This window comes from Maniola hyperantus, chromosome 20 (assembly GCF_902806685.2).
Source record: "Maniola hyperantus chromosome 20, iAphHyp1.2, whole genome shotgun sequence".
NCBI lineage: Eukaryota > Metazoa > Arthropoda > Insecta > Lepidoptera > Nymphalidae > Maniola > Maniola hyperantus.
The window spans coordinates 6,521,152-6,532,929 of NC_048555.1; the positions used below are offsets into that span (position 1 = coordinate 6,521,152).

Here is an 11,778-nt window from a genome sequence, read left to right on the forward strand (position 1 = left end):
AACTTACAAGCTTTACCTCTTTATAATATTAGTATAGAATACTTACCGGATAATGAGAAGGGTTTTTTTTTTCAAAAAATGCTAAAAATACAAAAGCTCATTGATTGATTAAAAAAGTGGATTTATTGACTGAGAACGCTACACATAAAACAAAAATTATAAACACATAATTAACTTATAATAAGAATATTGACAAACAAAGACAACATACCTACAGTACGCGGCCGAAAGAAATGTACATCGACCTTTAGAAGGAGATAGCAGATTTGTAGAGCGTTGTCCCTGTCGTTGAGACCGACAAAACGTCATAGGTATGAGTGACAGAGACAACGCTCTACAAAGCCGAAATGTTATTCTAAAGGCCGATGTACATTACTTTCTGCCGCTTACTGTAAGTACATTAATTAATTCTCTCCGTTGCATATCTTTTAACTCTCACTTTAAAGCCAGGCATGGTGTATCGATTTCTAGTGTTTTCAATATATTCAGGTTCTCCGGTTATTTTAAATCTAGGCCTTTCTTGCTTGGGTAATTTCTTTTCAGGTAAAATTTGTAGAGTTGACCTAAAAAATGGAATATTAGATTAGCGTATCTGTTAATATTAAATATCGCTGGTAGAGAAAAAGGCTGTGAGGGCCAGACCTTCGTTATTTTATACAAGCCGAAAATTTCTTTTCGCATTTTCCCAACACAGGGAGGAACAATCAGCGACTATGAAGTTTGGATCTTAGTGGCTTTGGGAGATAACAGGTCAAATTGTCAAAGTATGAAGTCTAATTATTTTTCTTTAGAATAATAAGTAGTATTAGAAATCACGTAATACATTGCCAGACAGTGTCGAGGCAAGCCTGTCTGTCAGACACCCTTGTTGATACCTCAAACTTTCGTCCAAAGCTCATTCTACCTGTATCTGTAAGAAACTTCAGAGATAAAGGTTTGATAGAAGGAACACTGGAACAGAAAATATGTATCTATCCAAAAAAATAGGTAGGTATAGGTAAGTATAGCTTTCAAGACCCTTACATGGTGCATTATCCGAAGACCCGCTGTATTTTGTTGAGGCTGTCGTACCTGGTGAGGAACAGCTTCCAAGCATTCGGGTCGTGCGCCATCATGGAGGCTACGACTCTTCCCGTACTCTCTTTCTCTTCTTTGCTACATTTCGAGCAGTCATCCTTTAACGCCTGTATCAGTATATCTGAAGGTGAAAAAAAGATTAGCAAGGTAATTCCGTATCTCCGTGACTATGAAATTCAGGTTTTTTTTTAATTATTCAGATGCAAGTTAACCCTTGACTGCAATCACTCCTGGTGGTAAGTGATGATGCAGTCTAAGATGGAAGTGGGCTAACCTGGAAGGGGTACGGCAGTTTTTATTAAACCCATGCCCCTTTGGTTTCTACACGGTAGGTACCCTGGTCGTTGTCCACTACCGAAACTTTTTTAATACTTCTCGTACTGTAAAAAAAAAAAAGCTGTGATAGCCTAGTGGTTAGGACGTCCGCCTTCTAATCGGAAGTCGGGAGTTCGATCCCCGGCACGCACCTCTAACTTTTCGGAGTTATGTGCGTTTTAAGTAATTAAATGTCACTTGCTTGAACGGTGAAGGAAAACTTCGTGAGGAAACCTGCATACCAGAGAGTTCTCCATAATGTTCTCATAGGTGTGTGAATTCTACCAATCCGCACATGGCCAGCGTGGTAGACTATGGCCAAACCCTTCTCACTCTGAGAGGAGACCCGTACTGAGCCGGCGATGGGTTGATCATGATGATGACTGTATAATATTATTGTCGGTGCAACCAAATTAGGTTCCTACCCATGCATATAGCTAAGGTACGGAATTAGGGGCGGGCCATAATTCATTCACACTATCTATTTAATCATAGTAGGATTATTATTAAATTTACTTAATACAATTTCTAATTGCAAAACTTTTATCATAACCAGTCTAGTTTAAGCTGTACTTTGATAGATCAGTCAGTCTTTTCCTTCAGATAAGTCCACCTTTTCCTTTTATATATTTACATTTTAAAAATCAACTCCACTCCAATTAAATTAAAGCATAACTCACTTTTCATTTTACCCATATCTTTGGAACAATACCGATCAACCGACATCAAACACTTCACGTCTTGAGCTGGAAGCGGAGGTAGAGCACGGTACACGTCAGCGCTTTTCGTCATAGCATTCCACTTTTCTTCCTCACCCACTACTTGATTAATGACCGTCAAATCCTCGTCACCGTACAATACGTTATATCCCATACTCGTCACCCCATCCGAGACTGATCTATCTATTCCTGGAGCAATCATATCAGCTAGGACAGAAGTGAAGAGTAAAAAAATAATACGTGTAGGCCACATTGTGCCCGATAGGAGTACAAATGGTAAGTGGTTGGTGATAGATTGATTGCAAAGAAATGAGACAGTGGATGATGTAACCATACGTGATTTGATTATACGTTTAATTGAGACGGTGTTTAGTGTAAGTAGACGTAACTATTGTCAGATGTCGTTAACCTTTTTAATTAAGTCTTTTTACCCAACTACGGTAAAGCCAAAAGGAAGGGATTATGATTTTAGCAGTCTATGTAATATATGTTTGTATCCACATTTTGTATCTGATTCTGTGTGTTCCACCGTAGCGCCTATAGGTACTACTGGCCCGATTTTGATGAATGAAGTGTCAATTGATTTGTTGTTATAGAGATATTATTTTGCTACATCTTATTGATCTGACGGGCTTTATATCAAAAAAATGGGGATTTACAAAAAAAAAAATTGCTATTGTATTGAGTGGAATGTGAAATGAAAGAGGAGAAAATTCTGAGTTCAAAAATATAAATATAGTAAATATATTAATATAATATATCAAGCGACAGAAATTCAATTTTACTATATTTCAGAGTTTATTAAGAGGATCGTAGTTGGGTTTTAGTAGCGAACTTTATCTTGTTGATAGAAAGCCGTGATAGCATAATATTAAATACGTGCACTTCCTTTACGGGAGGTCAGGGATTCAATCCCGTGCACGCAAACTTTTCGATGTTAGGTGTATAGCAGGAAACTCAATATAACGCTAAATTCCTAATAATACCTTAACTTCGAAAAGTTAGAGGTGCGTGCCCGGGATCCAACCCCCGATCTCCCGAATAGGGGGGGAAGTATTAACCACTACAATATATTTATACTAATTAATGGTTGATGAAAAATGGTTGCATTTCCCTGGTTGCTTACAATATTCGGGGCGCGTGTGACATCGGCAACAAACAACCTTCGCGCGTTCTGCATACCAAGTCCTCTAGTAAACATCAAACAAACATTTTTGGACAAGGGACTTGATATACCTACCTAGTAATGGCCCTGCGCCTGACGTCTGTGGGTCTATTGCCAGACGAAGTGTAGGGCGTTCTATGGAACGAAACAGGCGCAAGGCAGACGCTTGTTGTATTTCGTTACCAGCACCATATATTATTTTGTCTTCACAGCGAGCGTCCCGTCAGGGGCGCTTGCTATATAAAGCCCCTATAGATTAACGTTTTGCTAAATAATACATTTAGAAGATTAAAATAATAATAAGTAGAAGCTGCATATTATTCCTCTGTACCTAAGTTAATACAGGACCAGCAATATACAAATAACAATCTATTTGTACATAATATATCACACACCTTTACTCACGTGTTTATATTCGACGTTAGCCCGACTAGTTTCAAACCCATCAGGGGTCCTTTTTACAGGGGCTCAGTTCGCGCACGCGTCGCGGTTGGATGGGTTCGAAACTAGTCGGGCTAACGTGCGTCGACTAAACACGTGAGTAAAGCTGGTGTGTGATATATGTATAATGGAAATCATTCACGATAGTTTATACTAGTTCCATACTAATATTATAAATCCGAAAGTGTGTCTGTTTGTGTGTCTTAATTGTTTTTGTCTAGCTTTTCACGGCTCATCCGTTTAACCGATTTTGATGAAATTTGGTACAGAGATAGCTTGCATCCCGGAGGACATAAGGCGAAGGCGAGGCGGCTTTAGATCCCCGAAAATCAAAGAGTTCCCACGGGATTTTTTAAAACCTAAATCCAGGCCGACGAAGTCCCGGGCATCATCTAGTATTTTGTATAATGAGTAAAAAAATGATTTTACACACCATTTTTAACTTTATGTGACAATTTTTTTAGTCTTTATTATTATCATTATTACAATCTCAATTGTTCTGATTGGCTGAATTTGTGCGATTCTTGTTGCAACAATAAGCAACAATGCATTGTGGCCAATAGTGAGCGAGCATTAACCAATCAGAGATGATTGTGATCGTGACATTGTAGCTGTCAAACAACCGCGGTAGGGCCACTGAACCTTACTTTTGAAATGACAATTGACAGTTGACCCATAGAGTTATAATGGCGCGTGAAAAATCATTTTGTACGGACTATATTATCTTCAGACCTAGAGATATCATAAAGTAATAGAGCGCATGAGCGTAAATGAAATGCGTGATACGAAACGTCAAAATACTATTATGATGTGCGTTGAGCTTTTACAGAAAACCAAAACAGCAGTAAGAGCTTTTTCTTTTTACAGATTCATTGGAAAATACAATAAAACACAATACAAAAATATTTACAAATTTATTTCTTTAACAACTCTTCCATTTTTTTAGACGCAAGTGACATATCGAATTTATTATCTGTGCTTTTAGCTAATAAGCCTAATAGAGCGTTGAATACTTTGACTTTACCCTCTTTATATTGTTTCACAATTTTCGGATTGTTTTCTATGATTTCTGTACATTTGTCTACTATCATCTTTTCATCTGTTATAAGGAACCAACCTTTATGTTTAACAAGTTCTTTAACAGTCAACGTTGAGTCTTCAATGAGCTCATTTATAGTTGCTCGGCAGACGTTCAAATTAATTTTGTTTTGTAATAACAAATCTATTAAATCAGCTAAGTGTTCATCTGTTATGGGGCAGTTTTCCGCATCTATTTTCCTCTTATTTAGTATAGTTAACAATTCATTGAGTAACAAATTAGCAACTTTAGTGGGATGTCTGGCTTTATTTGTGGTGATATTATGGAAATATTCAAGTAAAACAGGTTCGTTCACAAGTTGTATGGCGGCCTCTGGTTTTAACTCGTACTGTTCGATTAGTTTTGTTCTAGATTGTTCCGGTAGTTCTGGTATTTTGTCTTTTACAAGTAGAACGCTGATGACGTCTTGGGTGTCTTCTTTTGTATTGAGATTAACTCGTAATGGTGGAAGATTCGGCTCGGGCATGAATCTGTAATGAAAGACATATATGTTATTATGAGTATCATAAGGTCACTATACACAGTTAAAGTCTGACCAGAAAAATAAGATACCTCGCTGTATTGCGGAAAACCCGTGGAACTATTTTATACAAGACCATAAATACAGTGCGACAACGCTATCTTGGCGCGCGGCGAAAATCGGAACTAACGTTGACGTCAAGTGTCCCCTTTGTTCTTGTTTGAATATTCTAAGTCTTTGTTCTTTAACAGCGCCCCAATGTCAATGCCGTTCAAGTGCCAAGACAGCCTTGTCGCCCTGTACCTACTTAGTGACCATAGACCATATACTAGTGCACCCCCTGAGCAAATTGGCGCATTTATAATAAATAGTAGGATGGATTAATGTGCAGTTCCAAAAGTAGTGCTATCTTTGTCAAAGTGATCTCTTCAGAAAAGGATATCACTACTTTTAGAGCTGATCTAAATTGACTGGCTTATATTCATTTTGTGTCAGCAGTGGCGGACTAAGGGCGGGGCGGAGAGGGTAGGGGATGGTCTTCCCCAGGCCTCGGTCTAAATGTTTGACGACCTCCCTGGATGGCGCAATGGTAACCGCTGTAGTCTTATAAATGGGAGGTCCCGGGTTCAATTCTCAGCGGGGGCAATTTGGAAATTTATATTTTGTAAATTACTGTCTCTGGTCTGATATGGTTGGTTGTCACCCTACCGGTAAAGCCGTGCCGCCAAGCGATTTATATATTGAAACCTCAGTAAACAAGAGCATGTTTGGAGTTGGAGACTTCTATGTTAAAGTAAATTAGAGTGAAAAAGTTATGGATTGGACCATTAGATCGGCTGCGCGATGGCGGGAGAGTGACAGCTACAATGTCACGATCGCAATCATCTCTGATTGGTTAACGCTCGCTCAGTATTGGCTACAATGCATTATTGCAACAAGAATCGCACAAATTCAGCCAATCAGAACAATTGAGATTGCAATAATGATTGATGCAGGTTTTAGACAATCGCCCTACAGTTTTGTACAATAATTTCAGGAAACGTTTTGCATTTTTCGCGATGTTATTTTATAACTAGCTACTATTAAATTTTCGCATTCGCTTCGCTTAATAACAATAGAGCATTGAATTAGATAGCTGAACTGCAAAAAATCTAAAACTAATTCCTGGATTTTATAATGGAATAATAATGTTATGAATGTGAGCTAGCACCTATCAGTAAGCAAAACAAAGAACTGCAATCAAGTTGTTGCGTTGTTACGCAGATACACAGGTTGCTACGCTTATCTTAATAAGCTTAGTGACTGTTATAAAACAGAGTACTGATTTTTTTAAATATAGACATAGGAAGCCATAGTAAAAAAGAAAATAAGTAGTAAGTAGTAAGTACTCAAAGACTGCCATTGCAAAGAGTTTTAAGTTTAATAGCAAATTGGTTCGCGCAGGTATTGTTCCCAGAGGCGGATTAAATGTCGAGAGCGCCCTAGGCAAGCACCTCATAGGTACTCAGAGGAGTGCTCAGAGGAGCTGCTAGAGAGCAGTCATTAAAAAAAAAATTACTAACTTCGAAAGAACGATGAATCGTATATAGTCCGCGACAGGTTGAGATGGCAATCGGGGTATGAGGCGGGGGGACGCCCCGCCCGCACCAGGTTAGCGCGGGGGCTGTGCGGGTGTGGGACGTGTTTCCTCCTCGATTGCCATCTCGACTTGTCACGTATTGTAATTACAAAGCTGGTAGTTGGTGAAGTGAACGAGTGAAAACTTGACACTTTGCTATTTTAAAGAAGAGGTGGTCACTCAAGGATTTTGCATAGACTGGAAGATATCTGAAGCGCAGACTCACTAATCCAACTCTACATGATCGCACGCGCCCCTTCGTAATCTCGCGCCCCTAGGGACGTGCCTAGTTTGCCTTAGGGATAATCCGCCTCTGATTGCTCCACGTGCTGTGTACATACTGTGCATGTATGTAGCGCTCACGCTAATGCAGATGGCAAACGCGGGGTGCAGTGCGGCGCGCGGGCTGGTGTGCTCTGCTCCCTCGCGTCGCACGCCCCGCCCCACTTATGCCCCAACAAAATGCTGTTCCGATGCGTCTTGCAGTTAACTTCAAGAATGACTATTATATAGCGTGGACTATACCTCTCGAATGCCTGCGTCGCGATACCATCTGGTCTTGTAGTCGTGTAAGCAATAATCCTAAGGGTTGGACTATTACCTGTAATCTTGAACAACTTCTTTGTCTCGCATCGGAATGGTGAGTTTGGCCGCTGCATCCCAGGCTCGCGTCTCGTTGGAGATACTACCGCCACTGTCCAGTATTGTGCGCTGGCGATCAATTTCGTGGCGAATAGCGCCCGCCACGCCGCGTACTGAACCGATGTTTTTGATCTATAAACAAAAATAATCGATTTTTAGGGTTCTGTACCTCAGAAGGAAAAAAGGAACCCTTCTAGGATCACTTCGTTGTCTGTCTGTATGTCAAGAAACCTATAGGATACTTCCCGTTGACCTAGAATCATGTTTGGCAGGTTGGTAGGTCTTATAGCACAACTAGCTTATGCTCGCGACTTCGTCCGCGTGGACTACGCAAATTTCAAACCCCTATTTCACCCCCTTAGGGGTTGAATTTGCAAAAATCCTTTCTTAGCGGATGCCTACATCATAATAGCATCATGTCAAATTTCAGCCTGATGCGTCCAGTAGTTTGAGCTGTGCGTTGATAGATCAGTCAGTCAGTCAGTCACCTTTTCCTTTTATATACTTACTTTACTTAAGTCTAGGACTGCCAGAGTCGATCTTTTGTTACAAGTTTCCTAACTGTCGTAAACTGTAGTCGAGGGTTAAAAAGATACAGTACCTGATAAAACCATAACAGAACAAATCACAATTTAATGGCTACAAGCAATAAATTAGTGTCATAAATTATTCATAAGCATTTAAACGTGAAGCTCATTCGATTTGTCTGTCTGTCTGTCCAATGGGCTCACCTACGCAAACATTATTTATATTATAAGCTATTATAATAACTACTAGCTTATGCCCGCGACTTCGTCCGCGTGGACTACAGAAATTTCAAACCCCTATTTTACCCCTTTAGGGGTTGAATTTTGAAAAATCCTTTCTTAGCGGTTGCCTACGTTATAATAGCTATCTGCATGTCAAATTTCAGCCCGCTCCGTCCAATAGTTTGAGCTGTGCGTTGATAGATCAGTCAGTCAGTCAGTCAGTCAGTCACCTTTTCCTTTTATATATTTAGATTATTGATAAATCACAGCTTCAGCTTGACAATTATAAAAATCTAATTGGTCTACTTATCATCCCAAGAAAACTACCATTTCATGAATAACGGAAAGAGGTCAGAACCCTCAGTAATGAGACAATCTGCTTAAAATATCTCTTAGTATCTTTAGACACAAACTTATTTTTAAGTTTTCGTTCAATTTAAATCAAGCTAACATCTAAATCAAACCTCAGTGCGTGTAGACAGGGGCTCTCCAACGCGACGCAGGGACACATTCGCGTCGACCCGCAACGCGCCTTCCTCCATGCGTCCCGTACATGCTCCTAGCCTTTGCACTATCAGCACCAGCTCTTTGACCAATGCCGCTGCTTCCTCCCCATCCTGGAAACAGAAAAAATCATTATAATGATCATCATTATTCATCAAGCAACAGACATACACTGCTGGATATAGGTCTCTTGTAGGGATATCCACTTCTCACAGCCTTACACGGCCAGATTCCAGCGGCTCTCTGCAAATCATTTAATGTTGTCTGTCCACCTTGTGGGGGGTCTATCAACACTACGCCTTCCTATTATACTATACCAAAACAAGTAGTCTCATCTGGATACAAAGCTGAGTATTGTACAAAAACAGATTTCAACCAAGCTAGTGTATTTAATCTTTCACTTCGAGATTCTTCAGATTGAACTACTTGTGTTGTGTGTGTACTGTACCAGAGACACTGGCAACGCAGTGGGGAAAAGCTAGATAAGTATGCTTAGTTTGCTTACCTCTAAGTCCGGTTCAAACACCAGTTCTATAAGAGGTGCCCCAGCTCTGTTCAGATCTACGAGGCTTCGCTTCAGGTCAGCATCGTGCAAGGATTTGCCGCTATCCTGCTCCAGTTGTATCTGCTTTATCTTTGAACTCTTGTTATATGGCTTTTTATGAACCCCTGGTGTGAATACCTGCCAACAAAGAGGAACATTGCTTAATTATTTGATCAAATGGTTTAAAACATTCATCAACTTATATGTAAAAATCTTGCTAATTAGTTTTACTAATAAAAACATTTGCAAAGAAACTGTTTAACATAGCTGTTTAAAGTTATAATGCATACTTAATATGTTAATTGAAAAAAAATCCTAATACGAATACAGAATAACAAGACAGTAAAAGAAGTATCAAAAAAACGGTTAAGTGCAAGTCAGACTCGCACACAAAGGGTACTGTACCATCGTACAAGAAATAACACTCTTTAATTATTATTTTTGTGATGTAACCACAACTTCATGGTTTCTGGATTTTTCCCTTTACTTGTGCTAAAATACATTACTACCTGCCATATTTCATGGTTCTAGGTCAAGGAGAAGTACCCTATAGGTTTGATTCCCTTCACGGGTCTCAGACGCAACAGACAGACAGAAACGAAGTGACCCTATAAAGGTGCCTTTTTTCCTTTGACGTACGGAACGCTAAAAATAACAGCAAAATCTAAGGTGAATATTTACTTAATACCTGAAAATTAATAACACCGTCACTGGCTAAAGGGGCTCTTTGTTGTGTTATCTGATAGCCAGCAGGCAGATCAGCGTAAAAATAATGCTTGCGGTCAAAAGTCGATATTTCGTTCACTTTACACGAAAGGGCCAATGCCGTCAAAATTCCTAGTTCTACACATTTTCTATTCAAAACAGGCAATGTCCCGGGTATTGCAGCGTCGAATAATGATACACAATTGTTCACTAACCCACCAAAAGTGTTTTGAGCACCCGAAAACAATTTAGATTCGGTATTTAACTGAGCGTGAACTTCCAAACCCACAACACTTTGCCATTGCCACTTTTTAAGAGAAGGCGTCGTTATGTACAGTTTGTGTATTTTGTTATAATTAAAACGTAATCTCCTTGTTATTATATTTAAATGCATTTTCTAAATTAAAAACTGTCCAAGTTCTCTCTTCTTAACATTTTAACAACAATTGGACAACAATTGTGACATTGACAATTGACGTTGATGACAGTATCAAAGCTGACATCTAAAATAACAGATAAAATAATACCATAGACTTATTATACGCTCATGTATTACAATAGATACATAGTTGTATAGTTAGTTACATTAGAACACTATTTAATTAAAGGATGCATTGCGTTAATTATATTAATATACATAACCCAACTAACTAAAGATACGATACTTATATAAATCTAATATGAGAAAATATGACTAAAATATTCTTAAAAAGATAACTACCCACATAGTAAGATCATTTAAAATAGTGTAGGTATATTTCAGATGTATTGAAGAATTCACTATTTACCTAAACCTATTAATTAGTTATTATAATAAAGTTAATACATACTGCTGCCTGCTATTAACAGCTGTTTATGAGTTTGTTAAAACTGTTAAACTAGTAATATTAAATGCGTGAGTAGGTAGTAAATTATATAGGTACGGTGGTAGCCTAACAAGCTAGCTAAGTAATGTCTTCTAAAATAATATTAATTACAATATATTATGTGTTGTTATGATGGCACAAAAGTGAGAACAAAATTAAAGCAAAAGTATTACTTAATGGTAAAAATACATACCAGGCATCAACGATAGTCCTCTATTGGAATTGAATTTGTTTTACATATTTTACTATCTTAAATAATTTATTAAATCCTAAACCTTACTTATATTGCATTGATATTTTGACTAATTACCTTAGAACTAACTTTATTACGAAAATTTTAAATATCACATCTTTTTATTTTTACGCACTAGCTGCCTACGACACTAATCCCGTTACTACTTCGAAGAGAAAGGAGAAAAGGTATAAAACAATGAAAGCCAATGTAGCTTCAGCGATGGAGTACATTTTCATTGATTTTTTTGGTCCACAAAAATCAATAACAGGTATTACGACTGTACGTCTTTAAATTACTAGAATTAATTTCGAGAGCGCGCGTGAACAGTGGACAAAGCAACGTGCGATCAATACCGTTCACTGACGAGGAATGATCATAAAGTTCATAAAGTATAAACACGAAGTAGGTGTGCACAAAACCTTGACGATGCTATTGTAATACAACAAAATTAAACAGCACCTCACATAATATGTCACTTAATGTGATTCACGTCGATCGGATTTTACTGCTTACTGTGTATAGGTAGGAACACACCCACAAAACTGGCTGATAAATTGAATTATTTATCTACCTTTTGCGTCACACACCGCCACCACTATCTACTCATGTGCCGCCACATTCTAAATTCTTTGCAAGTAG

General features: G+C 38.5%; 2 protein-coding genes across 2 annotated transcripts; both read right to left on the reverse strand.

The window, feature by feature from the left end:
* Positions 1-421: 421 nt before the first annotated feature.
* Positions 422-2,445, reverse strand: LOC117992119 (ejaculatory bulb-specific protein 3-like). The gene is made up of 3 exons (XM_034979790.2): positions 2,073-2,445; positions 1,024-1,198; positions 422-563 (listed from the first exon to the last, which is right to left on the reverse strand). Exons 1-2 carry the CDS (start codon positions 2,443-2,445, stop codon positions 1,032-1,034), a joined length of 540 nt encoding a protein of 179 aa, XP_034835681.1. The 3' UTR covers positions 422-563; positions 1,024-1,031.
* A 2,171-nt stretch (positions 2,446-4,616) lies between these two features.
* On the reverse strand, positions 4,617-11,524 carry GatB (glutamyl-tRNA(Gln) amidotransferase subunit B, mitochondrial). The gene is made up of 6 exons (XM_034979762.2): positions 11,098-11,524; positions 10,022-10,541; positions 9,295-9,471; positions 8,750-8,902; positions 7,496-7,668; positions 4,617-5,286 (listed from the first exon to the last, which is right to left on the reverse strand). Exons 2-6 carry the CDS (start codon positions 10,430-10,432, stop codon positions 4,632-4,634), a joined length of 1,569 nt encoding a protein of 522 aa, XP_034835653.1. The 5' UTR covers positions 10,433-10,541; positions 11,098-11,524; the 3' UTR covers positions 4,617-4,631.
* Positions 11,525-11,778: the final 254 nt, after the last annotated feature.